The sequence below is a fragment of the Symphalangus syndactylus genome, chromosome 20 (assembly GCF_028878055.3).
Source record: "Symphalangus syndactylus isolate Jambi chromosome 20, NHGRI_mSymSyn1-v2.1_pri, whole genome shotgun sequence".
NCBI classification, from domain to species: Eukaryota; Metazoa; Chordata; class Mammalia; order Primates; family Hylobatidae; genus Symphalangus; species Symphalangus syndactylus.
Genome location: NC_072442.2, coordinates 66,837,346 through 66,859,192, shown reverse-complemented (window position 1 = coordinate 66,859,192; position 21,847 = coordinate 66,837,346). Strand labels below are relative to the sequence as shown.

The window sequence follows — 21,847 nt, the reverse complement described above, 5'->3', positions numbered from 1 at the left end:
TCGCATCACTGCACTCCAGCCTGGGCAACAGACCAAGACTCCATCTTGGGGAAAAAAAAAAAAAAAAGGATAGCAGGGAGGCCAGGTATGGTGGCTGGCTGGGCGTGGTGGCTGGCTGGGCATGGTAGCTCACGCCTATAATCCCAGCACTTTGGGAGGCCAAGGTGGGTGGATCACCTGAGGTCAGGAATTCGAGACCAGCCTGGCCAACATGGTGAACCCGGTCTCTACTAAAAATACAAAAATTAGCTGGGCCTGGTGGGGGAGCACCTGTCGTCCCAGCTACTCAAGAGGCTGAGACAGAAGAATCGCTTGAACCGGGAGGTGGAGGTTGCAGTGAGCCGAGATCACACTACTGCACTCCAGCCTGGGTGACAGAGTGAGACTCCATCTCAAAAAAAAAAAAAAAAAAAAGGATAGCAGGGGTGACCAGCCCATAGTCCTATCAGCAGCCCGTTCCATCACCCAGAAATACAACTGCTCAGCTGTTCAAGGGGCACATCTGGCACAACGTCTGGCAGAGGAACAGTGTTCAATCCACACCCACCAAATAAATGAAGAAGCAAAGGAATATTCCTCATAGAGCCTTGGCCTCAGAACAGCAAGACCTTCCCTTCTCTCACTCTGGACTCTGCCCTGAGCTCTTGCAGCCTCAAAATGTAAGCATTTTCTTTGGTAGACACCTAACACATGGGGCCATACCCAAGCTTCTACTCCGTGGGAACCCTTCAGACAATTCTGATTCCTTCACCCTGCTGCCCAGGTGCAGACAGGATTAGAAACCAAAATACATTTATCCTTTACCCGTTAAATTGTGTCTACTACCTGGCCAGGTGTGGTGGCTCATGCCTGTAATCTCAGCACTTTGGGAGGCCAAGGCAGGCAGATCACCTGAGGGCAGGAGTTTGAGACCAGCCTAGTCAACATGGTGAAACCCCCGTCTCTACTAAAAATACAAAAATTAGCCGGGCATCGTGGCAGGTGCCTGTAATCCCAGCTACTCAGGAGGCTGAGGCAGGAGAATTGCTTGAACCCAGGAGGCAGAGGTTGCAGCAAGCCGAGATGGCACCATTGCACTCCAGCCCGGGCAACAAGAGCAAAACTATCTCAAAAAAGAATAAATAGATAAATAAATAAACAAATAAATAGTGTCTACTGTGAGCATCTTTGCTAAAATGAATGAATGAATGAATGGTATCTACTGGACTTGGACCCGGAATGTATCTACTGGACTTGGACCTGGAATTCAGCTTCCAGGGCACTTTGGGTCCCAATTCTGCCATCTTGCCTGCTGGAATGGTACCCAGGTTCCTGCCATCAGCAATGTCACCAGGACACTGGCCACACCCTCCCTCACCAAACCACCTTTCAACACACTGAGTAGAACTCAGCCGATGGCAGTCCATTCACCAACCTCCTTAGCTGTCCCATCCCCCTGCCCATGTGGCTGTGTGTCATCTGCAACACCCTGAGCACAGGAAGAAAGAACAATTGCTTGCTGAAACTCAGAAGCACAGTCTCCTGCTCCACCCCCAGGTCTAATTTTGAGTATAGAAAACTAATCAGAAAAGCAAAAAGCTTCCCCTAGTAGGGTGAGTTCTTAGGGAACCCACTCCCCGATGTTGATCATCCATGTCTTCCTTGTCTAAGTGCCTCCAAACCTCCTCTTTAATAACTGACTCTGGAACTTGACTAGGACTGATGCTAAGCCCACCCATCTATAGTTTGCGGACACCACCTTCTTGCTCTTTGTAAAGAGGCTGGGCACAGTGGCTCACGCCTGTAATCCCAGCACTTTGGGAGACCGAGGCAGGCAGATCATGAGGTCAGGAGTTCGAGACCAGCCTGGCCAACATGATGAAACCCTGTCTCTACTAAAAATACACAATTAGCCGGGCGTAGTGATGCATGCCTGTAATCCCAGCTACTCGGGAGGCTGAGGCAGGAGAATCGTTTGAACCCAGGAAACGGAGGTTGCAGTGAGCCAAGATCGTGCCATTGCACTCCAGCCTGGGCAACAAGAGCAAAACTCCATCTCAAAAAAAAGAAAGAAAAAAAAAAGAAATTACCGCCCCTTTCCCCCCACTTCAAGTACAAACCTTATTCTCTGAGAGGCAGTGTGCATAGTAGTTGGGAGCACTGCCACTTACTAGCTGTGACTTAAACTCTGTGCCTCAGTTTCCTCATCTGAAAAACAAGGACAACAACAGTACCTAGATCCTAGCATTGCTATGAAGATTAAATCAATTTATTCCTGCAAAGCATTTGCATGACACGTAACAGGAACTAAAAAATTAACTATTGGCTGAGCACAGTGGCTCACGTCTGTAATCCCAGCACTTTGGGAGGCAGAGGCAGGAGAATGACTTGAACCTAGGAGTTGACCAGCCTGGGCAACATAGGAAGACCCCATCTCTACAAAAATAAGAATAAAATGAACTAAATTAGCCATGCAAGGTGGTGCATGCCACTCTGGAGGCTGAACAGGAGGATTCCTTGAGCCCAAAAGTTTGAGGCTGTAGTAAGCCATGATCATCCCATTGCAGTCCAGCCTGTGTGACAGAGTGAGACCCTGTCTCAAAATAAATTAAATAAAATAATTAGAAACTACTGTGTTCACGCCTGTAATCCCAGCACCTTGATAGGCAGAGGTTGGTGGATCATCTGAGGTCAGGCGTTCGAGACCATGGCGAAACCCCATCTCTACTAAAAATATAAAAAATTAGCTGGGCGTGGTGCCACATGCCTGTAATTCCAGCTACTCAAGAGGCTGAAGGAGGAGAATCACTTGAACCCTGGAGGCGGTGGCTGCAGTGAGCCGAGATCGTGCCATTGCACTCCAGCCTGGGTAACAAGAGCGAAACTCCATCTCAAAAAAAAGAAAACTATTGTGGCTGAGTCAGGAGGATCACTTGAGCCCAGGGGTTCAAGGCCAGCATGGGCAACACAGTGAGACCCTATTTCTTAAAAAAAATTAATATTCTATCACAAAAATGAATTCAGTCACTTATCTCAGTGACTATATGGCAGACTCTTCTTCAAGTCCTCTGGCATGTAGCCTTCCCATGTATGAAATCTGAAGTTATGTGGCTGGGCACAGTGGCTCACGCCTGTAATCCCAGCACTTTGGGAGGCCGAGGTAGGTGGATCACCTGAGATCAGGAGTTTGAGACCAGCCTGGCCAAGATGGTGAAACCCTGACTCTACTAAAAATACAAAAATTAGCCAGGTATGGTGGCAGGCGTCTGTAATCCCAGCTACTTGGGAGGCTGAGGCAGGAGAATCGCCTCCAGGAGGCAGAGGTTGCAGTGAGCCAAGATCGCGCCATTGTACTCCAGCCTGGGTGACAAGAGCAAAACTCCATCTAAAAAAACAAACAAAACAAAACAAACAAAAAAACGGCTTTGATGGGGAAAGTGGAAAGAAAGGCCCCGGGTTGGGTGTGGCAGAGGCCTTGGGAAGGGCTGTGGCTGCAGAAGGGTTGCCAGGATGCCTCTGTTGTGACTGCCGATGCTGGCCATACGTGTCCAGTACTGCGGGAATAGTGGGCAGGGGTCTTGGAGCAAGGATCTGGGTCAGGAAAAGCCCTCACCTCCCAGCCCCCTACCCAGACTCAGGATCCCAGCTGGAATCTCTGGCATGGGAAAGGAGGCAGACAAAGAAGGCAGGGCTGGCTGCAAGTCAAAGCAAAGGGTGCCCAGCAAATTGACCTGCCACTCTCCCTCCAGAGAGGAAAGAACTAGGGATCTCCAGTCTTTGGTCTTTTGTTTTGTTTTGTTGGTTTTTTTGTTTGTTTTATGTTTGTTTGTTTGTTTGTTTTTTGAGACAGAGTCTCCCTCTGTTGCCCAGGCTGGAGTGCAGGGGTGCAATTGCGGCTCACTGCAACCTCTGCCTCCAGGGTTCAAGAGATTCTCCTGTCTCAGCTACTCAATCCCGAGTAGCTGAGATTACAGGCACGTGCCACCATGCTCAGCTAATTTTTGTATTTTTAGTAGAGATGAATTTCCACCATGTTGGCCAGGCTGGTCTTGAACTCCTGATCTCAAGTGATCCACCCACCTCAGCCTCCCAAAGTGCTGGGATTACAGGCATGAGCCACTGAGCCCAACCAATCTCCAGGCTTTGTAAATCTCTGCAGTCATACTTCAATGGAGACTTATAATCTCCCAAGAGAAGGCAGGGAAAGTATGATCCTATCCGTTTTATAGAGGAGAAAGCAGAGGCGGTGAGTTGCCTCAGTGCATTCGAGGTGGGACAAGCATCCAGGCTGATAAATTCTTTCCTAGAAGGCCTCCCCATCACTGAGGGCAAAGTTCCCCATGGTGGATTTGTGGACCAGCGCGGAGCTCACTTCGTAAGTACCAGCTGAGGGGCCTGGACCGAGGCCAAAGAATGTGAAGGTCAAGGCAGAAGGCCCCTTTACCTGGAGGGAGACTCGAGGTCAGCCCGGCTGAGGATGCGATGCTGCTGCGGGCTGTAGAGCCACTGGAAGGCCGTCAGTGTCCTCTCCTCGATTCGGAACCGCCCTTCCTGCACGTACCTGTGGGCAGGACAGGAGAGAGTGAGGAGGTGACCGAGCTCTGCAGAGCTCCTTGGGAGAGTCAGCCCTGCTTGCCGGAGAGCTGCTGAGAGGCACCTGTTTACAAATATCCCTCCTGCTCATCTACCAGAAAGCCCTGTTTCCAGAGGGCCATCATTAAGATTCCCTGAAGAGGAGGCAGCTAGAAGGATCAGATTTCAACTCAATAAATGGAAAAGCTTTCTTTTCTTCTTTTTTTTTTTTGTTTTGAGACTGAGTCTCTCTCTGTGGCCCAGGCTGGAGCGCAGTGGTGCAATCTAGGCTCCCTCCGCCTCCCTCTACTGCAACCTCCGCCTCCCAAGTTCAAGCGATTCTCCTGCCTCAGCCTCCCAGGTAGCTGGGATTACAGGCACCCACCATCACACCTGGCTAATTTTTGTATTTTTAGTAGAGACGGGGTTTCACTATGTTGGCCAGGCTGGTCTCAAATTCCTGACCTCAAGTGATCCACCCGCCTCGGCCTCCCAAAGTCCTGGGATTACAGGTGTGAACCACTGCACCTGGCAGTAGATCGAAAAGCTGTCTAAAAGTTAGTTGTCTGAAGCTGAAAGAAGTCACTTGGAAGGAGTAAGTTCCCTGTCACTGGAGGTATGTAAGCAGAGGGCACACAGGCAATTCAGGCATCAGACAAGGGGCCATCCTTTAAGCCCCCTTACAGGGCTAAGACATTGGACTTATTTTTTTCTTTTCTTTTTTTTTATTTTTTATTTTTATTTATTTATTTTTTTTTTTGAGACAGAGTCTCACTCTGTCGCCCAGGCTGGAGTCCAGTGGTGCAATCTCTGCTCACTGCAACCTCTGCCTCCCGGGTTCACGCCATTCTCCTGCCTCAGCCTCCCGAGTAGCTGGGACTACAGGCGCCCGCCACCACGCCCAGCTAATTTTTTGTATTTTTAGTACAGATGGGGTTTCACCAAACATGGTGAAACAAGGCCAGGATGGTCTCAATCTCCTGACCTCGTGATCCGCCCGCCTCGGCCTCCCAAAGTGCTGGGATTACAGGCATGAGCCACCGTGCCCAGCACCCCCTTTTTTTTTTTTTTTTTTTTTTTTAGAGAAATGGTTTCACTTTCTCTCCAGCCTAGAGTGCAGGGGCGCAATTATAGTTCACTGCAGCCTCCAACTTGTGGACTTTTTTAGAGACAGGATCTTGCTAAGTTGCCCAGGCTGGTCTTGAACTCCTGGCCTCAAGCGATCTTCCTGCCTGGGCCTCCCAAAGTGCTGGGTTTACAGGAGTGCGCCACTGAGCCTAGCCATGGACTTCTCGATTTCACAGCAGAAGGGCTGCTCTGGAGCAGGGGTCAGGAGTCAGCACTCGAGATTAGGTCTTCTAGAACCTCCATTGTCTCTCCCAGGCTCCCAGCTGCTCTATGGAAGGATCAGGGAAGCTGGGCTGGCACAGTAAACACAAAAGGAAGGTGGTCTCCCTCCTACCCTGGCCAACCCCTCCTGAAAGAACCATGGATCTATTCATTAATTCAACTTTTTTTTTTTTGAGACAGAGTTTCGCTCTTGTCACCCAGCCTAGAGTGCAATGGTTTGATCTCAGCTCACTGCAACCTCTGCCTCCCAGGTTCATGTGATTCTCCTCCCTCAGTCTCCTGAGTAGCTAGAATTACAGGCATCCACCACCATGCCTGGCTAATTTTTGTATTTTTAGTAGAGATGGGGTTTCACCATGTTAGCCAGGCTGGTCTGGAACTGCTGACCTCAGGTGATCCGCCCACCTTGGCCTCCCAAAGTACTCGGATTACAGGCGTGAGCCACCATGCCCAGCCTAATTCAACATTTATTGAGTGCCTATGATGATAAACAAAACTGACGTAGTCCCTGCCCTCCTGTGGGGAGAGAAACCATCCAATAATCACATGAATAAATGTATAATTACAAACAGGCACTCTGATACATTACCGGTGGGAATGTCACTTGGTACAACCGCTCTGGAAGACAACCTGACAACATCTGTCTGAATTCCCAATGCGTTTCCCTTTTATCCCAATAATCCCCCTTGGGGGATTTTTCCAGGGATTCCAGCAAGTGGACAATGCTTGCTGTGGGACTGTCTATGATAGGAAAAGACTGAGGGCGACCCATGCACCCTTCAGTAGGGAGCTAAATAAATCACAATAAAGAAATAAAAAGCTATAATAAATTGGCCAGGTGCAGTGGCTCACGCCTGTGATCCCAGCACTTTGGGAGGCCGAGGCGGGTGGATCACGAGGTCAGGAGATCGAGACCATCCTGGCTAATACAGTGAAACCTCATCTACTAAAAATACAAAAAAAAATTAGCCGGGCATGGTGGCGGGCGCCTGTAGTCCCAGCTACTCGGGAGGCTGAGGCAGGAGAATGGCATGAACCCGGGAGGCGGAGCTTGCAGTAAGCCAAGATCGCGCCACTGCACTCCAGCCTGGGTGACAGAGCGAGACTCCGTCTCAAAAAAAAAAAAAAAAGTTATAATAAATTATGGTACATCCATATAGTAAAGCCATGTGTGGCCATAAAACATGTTGTAAATGAGGGTGTTCCCATGTGCTATCCTGCCAAGATCTCCAAGGCACATTGTTCAGAGGAAAAAATCAAGTGCAGGGCCTCATGGGTGACTGACGTTAAAAAGGGGGGAGGGAATAAAGCAGGAATTCATATTCGCTTATCTTTACCTATAGAAACTCTGGAGACACAAAAGCTAATAAAAGTCACCTCCTGAGTTCAGGGAAGAGAGAAGAGGGTGGATGAGGGCATGGGAAAGTAACCTTTTCACAACATGTCATACAGGAAAGAGATTACCTATTCCAACTTTTTTTTTTTTTTTTTGAGACAGAGTCTCACTCTGTCGCCCAGGCTGGAGTGCAGTGGCATGATCTCAACTCACTGCAACCTCTGCTGCCTGGGTTCAAGTGATTCTCCTCCCGAGCAGCTGGGATTACAGGCACCTGTCACCACACCCAGTTAATTTTTGTGTTTTTATCGGAGACAGCGTTTCACCATGTTGGCCAGGCTGGTCTCGAACTCCTGACCTCGTGATCCACCCACCTCGGCCTCCCAGAGTGCTGGGATTACAGGCGTGATCCACTACGCCTGGCCACCGATTCCAAATCTTTAACGTGGGAGAAAACTGGGGGGTGCCTGCCTGTCAGCCTGTATCATTACAAACTGGATAAAGTGCTATGAAAAAAAAAAAAACTGTGCAGCTGCCCTGATGTTGCCCAGTGGGGCACAGGGGATTTGCTAGGGGAGGGGACTTCCCATAAGTCCTCTCCGGGGAGAGGCAGTTTGAGCTGAGCTCTAAAGGACAGATAAGGAGGACCCTGTTAGACAGTTGGGGATGCTACAATCAAATAGCATAGACTGCATGGCTTAAATGACAGAAATGTATCTCTCAGTTCTGGAGGCTGGGACGTCCTAAGATTGAGGTGCCAGTGCCTGGTGAGGACCCTCTTCCTGGCGTGCAGACGCCCATTGCATCCTCACATGGCAGAGACACAGAGCATCCCTCTCATGCATCTTCATATACAGACACTAATCCCATTCATGAGGGCTCCACTTTTTTTTTTTTAGACGGAGTCTTTCTCTGTCACCTGGGCTGGAGTGCAATGGCATGATCTCGGCTCATGGCAACCTCCACCTCCTGAATTCAAGCAATTCTCCTGCCTCGGCCTCCCGAGTAGCTGGGATTACAGGCATCCGCCACTACGCCCAGCTAATGTTGTTGTTGTTGTTGTTGTTGTTGTTGTTGTTGTTGTTGTTGTTTAGAGACGAGTCTCGCTCTGTCGCCCAGGCTGGAGTGCAGTGGCACGATCTTGGCTCACTGCAAGCTCCACCTCCTGGGTTCACGCCATTCTCCTGCCTCAGCCTCCCAAGTAGCTGGGACAATTTTTTGTATTTTTAGTAGAGACGGGCTTTTGCCATGTTGGCCAAGCTGGTCTCGAACTCCTGACCTGGTGATTCTCCCACCTTGGCCTCCCAAAGTGCTGGGATTACAGGCGTGAGCCACTGTGCGCGGCCAAGGGCTCCACTTTCAAGACCTCCCTCCCTCCCAAAGGCCCTGTCTCCTAAATCCATCACAGTTCGGGGCTAGGATTTCAACCTATGAATTTCGGGGGACACAAACATTCAGTTCGTAACAAGGACTCACTGGGAGAAAGGAGCCATGGTAGAATGGGCCCCAGGGTGCAGAGGACGCACAGTGTCCTGGATCTAAAAGAGGTTGGGCTGCTGCAGAGCACAAAGGCTGCCACCGCCCCCATGGCCGCCCAACCATAGCATCTGTCCTCGCCAGTCTCTTTCCACTCTCCTCCACATAATGCAGTGGGTGTGTTGAGAAGATCATCCTGGCTGCTGGGTGGAAAATAATAGGATGGCCAGGTTAGATGCTTTGTTTGTTTGTTTGGAGACAGGGTCTCACTCTGCCACCCAGGCTGGAGTGCAGTGGCGAGATCTCGGCTCACTGCAACCTCCACCTCCCAGGTTCAAGCAATTCTCGTACCTCAGCCCCCCGAGTAGCTGGGATTACAGGGGCGCGGCACCATGCCTGGCTCATTTTTTTGTATTTTTAGTAGAGAGGGGGTTTCACCATGTTGGCCAGGCTGCTCTTGCTGAAACTCATTTTTTTTTTTTTTTTTGAGATGGAGTCTCGCTCTGTCGCCCAGTCTGGAGTGCAGTGGCGCGATCTCGGCTCACTGCAAGCTCCACCTCCTGGGTTCACGCCATCCTCCTGCTTCAGCCTCCGAAGTAGCTGGGACTGCAGGCACCCACCACCATGCCCGGCTAATTTTTTGTATTATTTTAGTAGAGATGGGGTTTCACCGTGTTAGCCAGGATGGTCTCGATCTCCTGACCTCAAATGATCCGCCCGCCTTGGCCTCCCAAAGTGCTGGGATTACAGGCGTGAGCCACCGTGCCCTCTCTGTTTGTTTTTTAGAAACAGGGCCTCAGTATGTTGCCCAGACTGGTCTCCTGGGCTCAAGCAATCCTCCTGCCTCAGCTTCCTGAGTAGCTGGGATTACAGGTGTGAGCTACCACTCCTCGCTCAGGTAAGATGGGGCGACTTGAGAGTGTGCTAAGGAAGTGGTGCTGGCAGGACCTGGTGCTGGGCAGGACACAGGTGGGAAGACAGGCAGCAACATCATTCCCCCATTCCTGGTTTGTGCAGGTGGCTGGCTGCGGAGCCATCTGTACTGGATGAGGACAGCTTTGAGAGGAAAGATTACAACTTCCATTTGGGACATGTCCCTCCTCTGTGACCTGCTTCCTGCCCCAAAGTGACTCCTCTCCTGTAAAACCTGGCTCAAAAGTAGGCTCCTCCAGGAAGCCCACCCTGATTAATCCCATCCTATTCTGAGCATAAGTAGGCTCCTCCAGGAAGCCCACCCTGATTAATCCCATCCTATTCTGAGCATAAGTAGGCTCCTCCAGGAAGCCCACCCTGATTAATCCCATCCTGTTCTGAGCATGAGTTTCCCTGTCTTTCCCCATCCTTGGGTTCCTCAGAATTCAGCCCTGGGTGACAGGCTCTTGCCATCTCTGTGGGAGAAACTGATAACACTGATGAACTGGTAAACCTGGTTGCCTCTGAGGAGGGAGCTTAGTGCCTGGGGAGCCCTGTCACTGCTTTAGACCCTTTTGAATGAGAACCATGTGACTATATTGTATTTTTATGTTTTATTTTTTTTTTTTTTTGAGACGGAATCTCACTCTGTTTTTATTTTTATTTTTTGAGACGGAGTCTCGCTGTGTCACCCAGGCAATGGCACAATCTAGGCTCACTGCAACCTCCACCTCCCAGGTTCATGCGATTCTCCTGCCTCAGCCTCCCGAATAGCTGGGATTACAGGCGCCCGCCACCATGCCTGGCCAATTTTTGTATTTTTAGTGGAGACAGGGTTTCACCATGTTGGCCAAGCTGGTCTCGAACTCCTGACCTCAAATGATCTGCCCACCTCAGCCTCCCAAAGTGCTGGGATTACAGGCGTGAGCCACTGCGCACAGCCTATTTTATATTTTTTAAAAGGTAAATACCTTTTTTTAAAAAAATTTGATATCTCTTCTGATTATGACATCATCGTAGGTTGCTAGGGCCAGAAAAATCCCAAGAAGTCACTCATCTGGTCCAGCAGCTTTATTTCATAGATGAGGATGTGAAGCCCAGCACAGGCACAGGGTCTCTCCTGGGCTGACAGACCACACATCACCTCAGGCTGTCCTTGACCCCACCGGGCACACACACGTCTCCAGGCTGAAAGAAGAGCAGGCTCACTCAGGAGCCATCCCCCCTCCAACCCCATCACTCACCCTTGCCACTGGTGGAATACAGCCTCGGCCACAGGCACAGCCTTCACCTCCTGGCCCCACCCAGCCTCCCCTCCCCTCCTCCCGCTCTCCACCTTCATCTCCCAGAGGCTGTGAATGAGGGATTTTCTTTTATTCTTTTTTCTTTTTTTTTTTTTTTTGAGACAGAGTCTCGCCGTGTCACCCAGGCTGGAGTGCAGTGGTACAACCTCGGCTCATTGCAACCTCCGCTTCCCAAGTTCAAGAGACTCTCCTGCCTCAGCCTCCCTAGTAGCTGGGATTACAGGCACCAGCCACCACGCCCAGCTCATTTGTATTTTTAGTAGAGACAGGATTTCACCATGTTGGCCAGGCTGGTCTCGAACTCCTGACTTCAGGATCCACCTGCCTCGGACTCCCAAACTGCTGGGATTCCAGGCGTGAGCCGCCGCGCCCAGCCTTCCTTAACCTTGATCACAGCATTTCTCTCTGCCTGCCTGGACATGAGTTATTTATGTGCCTGTCTGTCTCCCCACTGGAGTACAAAGCCTGTATCTGATCCATCTCTGAAATCCCCACAACATCCTTCCACAACTCTCTGATCTTCGAAGCCAGCCTGCTGTAAAAATCACAGCAACAACAGTGATCAACTTACTACATCCTCGGAATGCTCTGACACAGATGATCCCCACTAACGAATTCAACTTGTTAACGTAGAAAATATGTTTGCTGAACTGGATTGCATTGAATATAAGGAAAAATAAACTGCCATCCCCAACTATCTTCCCTATCACTTTGCCGTGTGTCTGAACTCCCGCTGAACACTACACTGAGGGAGAGTAACTGCTACAGAGGGCAAACCTTTCCAATCACTATCAGCCACTCAAACTGCAGCAAGAAGGCTGGGTGTGGTGGCTCACACCTGTAGTTCCAGTACTTTCAGAGGCTGAGGTAGGAGGATTGCTTGAGTCCGGGAGTTCGAGACCAGCGTGGGTCAACGTGACAAAACCCTATCTCTACAAAAGATAAATAATTAGCCAGGGATGGTGGCGTGCACCTATAGCCCCAGCTACCAAGGAGGCTGAGGCAGGAGGATCACTTGAAGTGAAGAGACCCAGTGCTGTGGCCCAAATTTTTGTGTCCCCACAAAATTTCTATGTTGAAATCCTAACCCAAGCTGGGTGCAGTGGCTCACGCCTGTAATTCCAGCACTTTGGGAGGCCGAGGCGGGTGGATCACGAGGTCAGGAGATCGAGACCATCCTGGCTAACATGGCGAAACCCCGTCTCTTCTAAAAATACAAAAAAATTAGCCGAGAGTGGTGGCGGGCGCCTGTAGTCCCAGCTACTCGGGAGGCTGAGGCAGGAGAATGGCGTGAACCAGGGAGGCAGAGCTTGCAGTGAGCCGAGATCACACCACTGCACTCCAGCCTGGGTGACAGAGGGAGACTCCATCTCAAAAAAAAAAAAAAAAGATATATAAATGGACAATAACTACATGAAAAGATGCTCAACGTCATCAGCCATCAGGGAAATGCAAACAAAAACCACAATGAGACACCATTTGGCACTCACTAGGATGGCTATAAGCAAAGATAGAGATAATAACAAGTGTTGATGGGGATGTGGAGAAACCGGAACCTTCATACACAGCTGGTACACATTACTATGCCCGGCACCAATTTATTCATTTTATTGTATTTATTTTCTCAAATAAGTTCTGCGACCTGTACTTCACCATTTTACTCAAGGGACTAGAGCATCCTTGAATTCTGGTATCCCCAAGGGTGCTGAAACCAATCCCCCATGGATACAAAGGGACAACTGTATATACCTTTGATGATATGAAGGCTACAGTGAGCTGTGATTGAGCCACTGCACTCTATCCTGGGTGATAGAGCAAGACTCTGTCTCAAAAAATAAAAAATAATAAAGTATCCAAACACTATCTTTGCACAAGTATGCACAGATACAGATTCAGGAATGTTCATTGCCACAATGCTTGTAATATCAAAATATTCAAAATACTTGAAAGATTATCAGTAGAGGTTAGGTAAAGGAACGATGACTCAAGGCTAGGCACAGTGGCTCATGCCTGTAGCCCCAGCACTTTGGGAGGCCGAGGTGGGAGGATCCCTTGAGCCCAGGAGTTTGAGACCAGCCTGGACAACATAGCAAGACCCCACCTCTGCAAAAAAAAAAGATGTAAAAGTTAGCCAGACGTGGTGGCTCTGGATGGTAGCCCTCACCTGTGGCCCCAGCTACATGGGAAGCTGATGGAGGAGGATCACTCAGGCCTGGGAAGTCGAGGCTGCAGCGAGCTGTGATCGCCACTGCACTCCAGCCTCAGTGGCGTTGTTTGGGCTCCTGAATCTAGCTGTGCCTGAAACAGGAAGAGCTCCTAGAGTTTTTCAGTTCAGTGAGTCAATAAATTCCCTTTTTCTCTGAAGCCAGTTTGAGTTGATTTCTACAATTTACAAGTGAAAGAATCCTGATTCATTAAAAGGGAAAGTAAACTGACTCAGTGGGAAGTCCTAGATCCAGGGGCCACGGCTGGAGCATGGCATGGATTCAGAGGGTATCTCGGCCTCAGATGTGCACCCTGCCAGGCTGCCTAACCACTCAAGTCACATCTTCAGGACCTTCTCAGAAAGATGAGCTTTTATCTGGGGTGAGGGGTGACCCCAAACCCAATTACGGCACTAAAAATGATTCATGCGGCTGGGCGTGGTGGCTCACACTTCTAATCCCAGCACTTTGGGAGGCCGAGGCAGGCGGATCACAAGGTCAGGAGATCAAGACCAGCCTCGCCAATATGGTGATACTCTCTCTCTACTAAAATACAAAAAATTAGCCAGGCGTGGTGGTGCGTGCCTGTAATCCCAGGTACTCAGGAGGCTGAGGCAGGGGAATCACTTGAACCTAGGAGGCAGAGGTTGCAGTGAGCCAAGATGGCATCACTGCACTCCAGCCTGGGCAATAGAGGTAGACTCAATCTCAAAAAAAAAAGGGGGGGGGGCCAGGCTCAGTGGCTCACACCTGTAATCCCAGCACTTTGGGAGGCCGAGGTGGGCGAATCACGAGGTCAGGAGATCGAGACCATCCTGACTAACACGGTGAAACCCTATCTCTACTAAAAATACAAAAAATTAGCCGGGCGTGGTGGCAGGCGCCTGTAGTCCCAGCTACTCAGGAGGCTGAGGCAGGAGAATGACGTGAACCCGGGAGGCGGAGCTTGCAGTGAACCGAGATTGCGCCTCTGCACTCCAGCCTGGGCAACAGAGCGAGATCATCTCAAAAAAAAAAAAAAAAAAAAAAAAGATTCATGCATGATCAGGTCCAGCCCAAGAAACAACCCAGCAGACAGTGCCAGGAGCAAGAGTTGGGAGGATGAGTCAAAACAGGCATCCAAGCTCTACACCTTAAATCTCTTCCTATTTCTTCTGTGAAGTGAGGGAACTGATCTGGAAGGTCTGGGGTGCTGGGGTGATCCTACTCTCTTTATACCTCTGCCTCCCTCTGTTCCAGTTTTAGTCCTTGTGGTGGCAAGGTGGTCATCAGTGGCCCAGATCAACACTCAGTGGAGACAGAGCTTCCCTGTCTCAGTGGTTCCAGCCCAGTTCCCATGATGTCATGTCACTGGCCTGACCTAGGTCACATGCCCATCCTTGAGCCAGGCACTGTGGTTGGGCAATGGAATGCTATGTCATTTTGAGGAAAGGGACATTAACTGCCCACCTCCCCTGAGGTAATTCAAAAGTAGATTAGATTAACTCTGCCGGGGGCGCGGTGGCTCATGCCTGTAATTCCAGCACTTTGGGAGGCTGGAGTGGGTAGATTGCTTGAGCCCAGGAGTTCGAGACTAGCTATGGGCAATATGGTGAAATTCCACCTCTACAAAAAAATACAAAAATTAGCTGGGCGTGATGGCCCATGCCTGTAGTCCCAGCTACTTGGGAGGCTGAGGTGGGAGGATCACTTGAGCCTGGGAGGTGGAGGCTGCAGTGAGCCAAGATTGCACCACTGCACTCCAGCCTCGGTGACAGAGTGAGACCCTATCTCAAAAAAAAAAATTAAATAAAGAAGATTAATTCTACTTTTATCTGGTTTCTCTATTGGGGCTTCACTTGAAGAGTGATTCCACTGCTAGCTAATATACTTGGAAACCCCTTGGCACCTCCTGCTCTGACACTGTGGAATTTTCTGACAACGTGAACTTGGATGTGTGGCCATGCTGGGTGGAATCATCCAGGAAATAAGCAAAACAGAGGAGCAGTTAAGCTCCTGAGCAAGACCTGGTTCAAACCTTGCCTCTGCTATGCGCTTGTTGGGTGACCTTGAATCCTTTTCCCTCTCTGACCCTCGGCTTCCTCATCTTTAGTAAAATGGAGATGCTAATACCTTCCTCTCAGTGTGTGCCTGAATCCTGACTACTCCAGAGCCACGGGAGGTGCTGGGGAAGCCCACGTTGCTATTATCGATGACGTTATTGTTCATTGTATGCAGGCTACAGAACGTACCTTCAAAGGTGCTCTCTGACCCTACGTACCTTCAAAGGTGCTCTCTGACCCTGCTGTGGGTGGAATGATTTGGGATGGGGAGGAGTCCCAGGCGGACATTCTCTTTTGAATCTTGGAGTCCTCCGAGGTCCCGGGCGGGCTGTGCAGGCTGCCCTAAGCTCCAAGTGCCGCCAAGCAGAGGTCAGGCCCCTGGCTGAAGCTGTCCTGAACATTCGGACACCTGGACCCCTGGGACGTGGGTTCGGGGGCCCAGCTCAGGTGACTCGACAGCGCTGCGTCTGAAACCTCTGAGCCTGCAGTCCGGTAACCTGACACCGCAGGCTCTGACTTCCCAGCGGGCCAGGACTGCGGAGGGGGAAAGGGCGACTGCCCCGCTACACAGGGACCCCTCTCCTGCCCTTGTCTCCTAGGCCCCCTTCTCTACGCCCCATCCCCAGAGTGCACACCCCCAGGGGCTCCTGTGTTTTGGGGCTAAAGCACCCCTTTCCACGCGAGGGTTGGGGGCTGTGGGTGGTGCCCTCTCGGGGCCCAAATCCAGAGCCCTGCCCCGGGCGGCAGAAGGAACGGGGGGAGGCACAAATGGGAAAGCTGAAGGCGGCAAAGGGGAAGGCGGAAGCCCCGTGCGAGTGTCAAAGCTGAAGGGCAGGGAAAGGGCGCCCCTGCGGGACGGGGACGGGGTCCCCCAGAAGCCTGACGCCTCGCACAGGGTCCCCGTCGCCCATCTCTTTGGAAAGCCGCAGAGACCCGGCGCGGGGACGCGGGGTGGTGGGGACCGGAGGGGGTGGTGGAAACCAGGAAGCCGGCGCCCCTCCGCCCACCCGGGCCCCGCAGCCGCAGCCCGGGAAGAAACTTTGGGCCCGCGCCCCGCTGCTTCCCGCCCCGGCCGGGCCTCGAGGTTCGCTCCCGCATTAGGCCCCGCGCCGTCCGGCGCCCACTCACCAGCGCACCAGCTGCCAGCGCTTCTCCCCCGGCGCCCGGCGGCCCGCCATGCCTCGCCCGGCCGCTCCCTGCCCTCCGCGGGCCGCACGGTGGAGGAAGCTCGGCTGCCGCAGGCCGGTGTCCGGGGCGCGCTCGTGGGGAGGGTGCGGCGCTCAGACCCCGCCCCTGGAGGCGGCTGGAGCCGGGTCAGCGCTGGCCCCGCAGAACGGGCGGGACAGCGGCCTCTCCCCGTCCGGGTCTCTCCCCGCCGCGCTGAGGAGCCGGGTTTCTGGGGAGCACTGGGCGAGGAGTCTGGCTCCCCGAGTCCTACTGACGCGCTGAGAGACCAGGCTGCTCATTGCCTCGTTCTGTGCCTTACTGCCTTAGGAAACCCGTTCTACCTACCCAGGAAGTGATGCGTAAAAAAGTAAACTACTCGGCCGGGCGCAGTGGCTCACGCCTGTAATCTCAGCACTTTGGGAGGCCGAGGTGGGCGGATCACGCGGTCAAGAGATCAAGACCACCCTGGCCAACATGGTGAAACCCCATCTCTATTAAAAATAGAAAACTTAGCGGGGCGTGGTGGCGCCTGCCTGTAATCCCAGCTACTCGGGAGGCTGAGGCAGGAGAATCGCTTGAATCGGAGAAGCGGAGGTTGCAGTGAGCAGAGATCACGCCATTGCACTCCAGCCTGGGCAACAGGGCAAGACTCTGTCTCAAAAAAAAACAAAAAAAGAAAAAAGAAAGAAAGAAAAGAAAAATACATAGATAAGTATTGTCATTATATTAAAGTGAGGATAGGTTTTTTTTAAGCATGACATCAGTGGCAGAAGCCATAAAGGAAGAGATTAATGGATTTGACTAAAATAAAAATGTTTAATATCTGCACATCAAAAAATACAATAAGCAAAATTAAAAGGCAAATGTCAGCCATTTGTGGTGGTATATGCCTGTAGTCCCAGCTACTTAAGAGTCTGAGGCAGGAGGATCACTTGAGCCAGGAGTTCAAGTCTGTTGAGTGCTATAAACATACCTGGGAATAGCCACTGCCACTCCAGCCTGGGCAACATAGCAAGACCCTGTCTCTAAATATATATATATATGTAAAGTCAAATGTCAAACTGGTTTAAAAAATGTGTGCCCCATGAGTGGTGGCTCACGCCTGTAATCCCAGCACTTCGGGAGGCCAAGGCAGGCGGATCACAAGGTCAGGAGATGGAGACCATCCTGGCCAACATGGTGAAACCCCCGCTCTACTAAAAATACAAAAAATTAGCCGTGCGTGGTGGCGGGTGCCTGTAGTCCCAGCTACTCGGGAGGCTGAGGCAGGAAAATGGCGTGAACCTGGGAGGCAGAGGGCAGAGCTTGCAGCGAGCCAAGATCGCGCCACTGCACTCCAGCCTGGGCGACAGCGCGAGACTCCATCTCAAAAAAAAAAAAAAAAAATAGAAAGTGTGCCCCATGTTCATGGCAGCATTATTCACAATAGCCAAGAGGTGGAAGCAACCTAAATGTTCATCAATGGATGAATGGATAAACAAAATGTGGTATATATGGCCGGGCATGGTGGCTCACGCCTGTAATCCTAGCACTTTGGGAGGCTGAGGCGGGCAGATCACGAGGTCAGGAGATCGAGACCATCCTGGCCAATATGATAAAACCCCATCTCTACTAAAAAATACAAAAATTAGCCTCCACCTCCTGGATTCAAGCGATTCTCCTACCTCAGCCTCCCGAGTAGCTGGGATTACAAGCACCCACCACCATACCTGGCTAATTATTGTATTTTTTAGTAGAGATGACATTTTGCCATGTTGGCCAGGCTGGTCTCAAGCTCCTGACCGCAAGTGATCTGCCCACCTTGGCCTCCTAAAGTGCTAGGATTACAGGTGAGAGCCACCGGGCCCAGCCAAATTGTCCATTTTAAATGTGCCATCTGTTCCCTGCCAGGATGCTAACCAATACAGAACTGTTACCCAAACTAAACTGAGAAAGTCGGAATTTCTGACTGTCATGAAGAGATGGAGGAGCCTCTAGGCCTTCTCTGCCACCCAGGCCTCATTCCTCTATAGCTGGCATTCCAGGCTTTGCACACTTTCGCCCTTATCTTCCCCTTAAGCTATGACCACTGTGGCTGCCACAGCTGGACTCATCTTCTCTCTGGCAGGCGTGAGGATGCTGTGGTTACAAGCTTGCCTCCGGCCCAGGCTGGGCTGGAGTTTGAATCCTGGCTCTGCCATTTCCAAGCTGTGTGATGTTAAATTCAACCTCATTTTCTCCACCTGAAAATGGGAATAAACCTTTCCAATACCATTTATCTGAAGTTTAAAAGAGATCCCATTGGTAAAGCGCTCAACTCAAAATAACCATTTCTAAACTTTAGTTTTCTTTTACTTTGTTACAAGTTTAATTTTGGAAATGGAGCCAGGGTGTGGCACCCTGGCTCTAATCCCAGAAAAGCGCTGTAATCTCAGCACTTTGGGAGGCCAAGGCAGGTAGATCACTTGAGCCCAGGAGTTCAAGATCAGCCTGGGCAACAGGGTGAAACCCCGTCTCTACAAAAAACTACAAAAATTAGCCAGGCATGGTGGCACATGCCTGGATCCCAGCTACTTGGGAGGCTGAGATGGGAGGACCTGAGCTTAGGATGTTGAGGCTGCAGTAAGCTGTGTTTGCACGACTGCACTCCGTCCTGGACAACAGACTGAGACCCTGTCTCAAAAATAAAAAGAAAAGAAAAGAGAGCTGGGTGCAGTGGCTCACGCCTGTAATCCTAGTACTTTGGGAGGCTGAGGCTGGAGGATGACTTGAGCCCAGGAGTTCGAGGCAATGGTGAGCTATGATTGCACTGCTGCACTCCAGCCTGAGTGGCAGAGCTAGGGCCTGTTTCTAAAAAAAAAAAAACAGGAAAAGGAAAAAGAAAGAAAATAGAAAAAAGGCCAGGTGCGGGGGCTCACGCCTGTAATCCCAGCACTTTGGGAGACCGAGGTGGGTAGATCCACTTGAGGTCAAGAGTTCCAGACCAGCCTGGCCAATATGGCAAAACCCTATCTCTACTAAAAACACAAAAATCGGCTGGGCGTGGTGGCTATAATCCCACCTACTCGGAAGGCTGAGGTAGGAGAACTGCTTGAACCCAGGAGGGAGAGGTTTCAGTAAACTGAGATCACTCCACTGCACTCCAGCCTGGGTGACAGAGCTAGACTCCATCTCAGAAAAAAAAAAAAAAAAAAAAAGGCCAGGCTTGGTGGCTCACGCCTGTAATCCCAGCACTTTGGGAGGCCAAGGTGGGCAGATCACTTGAGGTCGGGAGTTTGAAACCAGCCTGGCCAACATGGTGAAACTCCGTCTCTACTAGAAATACAAAAATTAGCTGGGCATGGTGGCGTGTGCCTGTAATCCTAGCTACTTGGGAGGCTGAGGCAGGAGAATCTCTTGAATCCAGGGGGCAGAAGTTGTGGTGAGCTGAGCTCGCTCCACTTCACTCCAGCCTGGGCGAAAGAGTGAGACTCCACCTTAAATGAATAAATAAATAAATAAATAAATAAAAGCCAGAGTTCCAGGATTCATCCTGACACAGATCAAAGAGAAGAACATTTGAGACTCGGTCATAACAATTCTATCCATGTGCACTTTATCAACCCCTTCACTTGTACCTTAAGACAGCCTCACAAGGATCCTCTTGGCAGAGTAAATGTTACTCTTCCCATTTTACTGAGAAGGAACTGGAGCTCTGAGAGGCTGAGACTTGCCCAGAATTACCCAAGTAGTAGGTAACAGAGCTGGGGCCAGAAGCCAGGTTTTCAGCCTCCTTCATATCACCTGTTTTTGGAGATACAAAACATACCTTTCATCGTTCTTACCGATATCTCATAAAATTGAGGGAATATGGATGGTTCATCAGAACTCACACTGCTGCTGGAGATACTGATATGCAGGTCCAAGGAGCACAGTCCAGGAATACTGCCCTCTAGGAAGGACAGCAAGAGACAGGAAGCGGGGTGAGGCTGGCCTTTCTGTTCCTCTCCCAAGGATCTCCTCAGACAGGATGAAGAGGGGCCACCCACAGTGCAGCTAGTAGCTAGAGTTCCTGCAGGGTGGGATTTGAGAGGCCTTTGAACAAAATTCAAACCCCACAGCCTGTCAAGCCACCTAAAAGAGTCATTCCTGCAACTCTTTGTTTGTTTGTTTGTTTGTTTTGAGATGAAGTCCCACTCTATCACCCAGGCTGGAGTGCAGTGGTGCCATCTCGGCTCACTGCAACCTCTGCCGCCCAGGTTCAAGCGATTCTCCTGCTTCAGCCTCCTGAGTAGCGGGGATTACAGGCACCTGCCACCACGCCCAACTAATTTTTGTATTTTTAGTAGAGACAGGGTTTCACCATCTTGGTCAGGCTGGTCTTGAATTCCTAACCTTGTGATCCACCCACCTCAGCCTCCCAAAATGCCGGGATTACAGGCGTGAGCCACTGAGCCTGGCTCCTGCAACTCTTTAGGATTAGAATTTTCCAGGAGCAGCTAAAGCTTTTTATTTGTTGACACCTGAGTCCAGTTAACCTTTGGAAAGCGGGGAGGACAGGGAGGAAAGGGACCCATAGAGAGACAGGGTGCACTTGAGGCTTCTCCAGGGCCTCTGTGGTAAGTGCCAGGTCTCCCAGCTCTGAAGGTACAGGGCTTCTCTGAAAATTTGGTCCAGGAGGAAAGGCCAGGGATTATTTGGCTAGCAATGGAGTGGGAAAAGTCAGGCACCAGCCCGTTAGCCTAAATCCACTCAGCCCAGTCCTCCAGGCAGGGACGGGAATGACTTACCCAGAGGAATCTCTGAGCCACCTGCCACTCACGCAATGCTACCTCATCCCTTGTCGTGAGCACAGAGGCCTAACAAGCACTCAGCAGTACTGTTCTGAGCACTTTACAGGAAGGAATTCATTTAATCCTCACAACAACCCGAAGATCACCATTATCCTCATTTACAGACGAGACCAAGCCCCCGGGAGGAGGAAGATATTACGGCAGCCACTCTTTTGAGGAACACAGTGGGACTCCTGAAGCCTCCCACGTTTGGTGAAAACGGATCAACAGCAATGCCTCGCACGTGTTCTGAACTTTGGAGTGTTTTTGTTTATTTGTTTTTGACATAGAGTCTCGCTCTGTCACACAGGCTGGAGTGAGGTGGCACAATCTTGGCCACTGTAACCTCTGCCTCCCAGGTTCAAGCGATTCTCCTGCCTCAGCCTTCCGAGTAGCTGGGATTAGAGGCGCCCACCACGCCCGGCTAATTTTTGTAGTTTTAGTAGAGATCGGGATTCACCATGTTGGCCAGGCTGGTCTTGAACTCCTGACTTCAGGTGATCCGCCCGCCTCGGCCTCCCAAAGTGCTGGGATTACAGGCGTGAGCTACCGCGCCCGGCCTGAACTTTGGAGTTTATAAAGGATCTTCCCTTGGCTCTTGGGACCCTCATAGAACTTAAAGTATAATAATAATAATAAAAGAATTTTAGAAATAGGGCATCTTATCAACTGCGGCCCCGAGAGGTGATGTGACTCACCCAAGGCCACACAGCTA

The 21,847-nt window shown here is 50.8% G+C and overlaps 1 protein-coding gene across 1 annotated transcript in view; it reads right to left on the bottom strand.

Annotated features, from left to right (window-relative positions):
• Nucleotides 1-16,368, bottom strand: part of RAP1GAP2 (RAP1 GTPase activating protein 2) — a 284,239-nt gene extending 267,871 nt beyond the window's left edge. Inside the window, exons 1-2 of the mRNA XM_055257978.2 lie at nucleotides 16,304-16,368; nucleotides 4,424-4,540 (exon numbers count right to left, since the gene is read on the bottom strand). Coding sequence (XP_055113953.2) covers nucleotides 4,424-4,540; nucleotides 16,304-16,353 — 167 coding nt within the window. The 5' untranslated portion in view covers nucleotides 16,354-16,368. The remainder of the gene's footprint in view (nucleotides 1-4,423; nucleotides 4,541-16,303) is intronic.
• Between the last annotated feature and the right edge of the window lie 5,479 nt (nucleotides 16,369-21,847).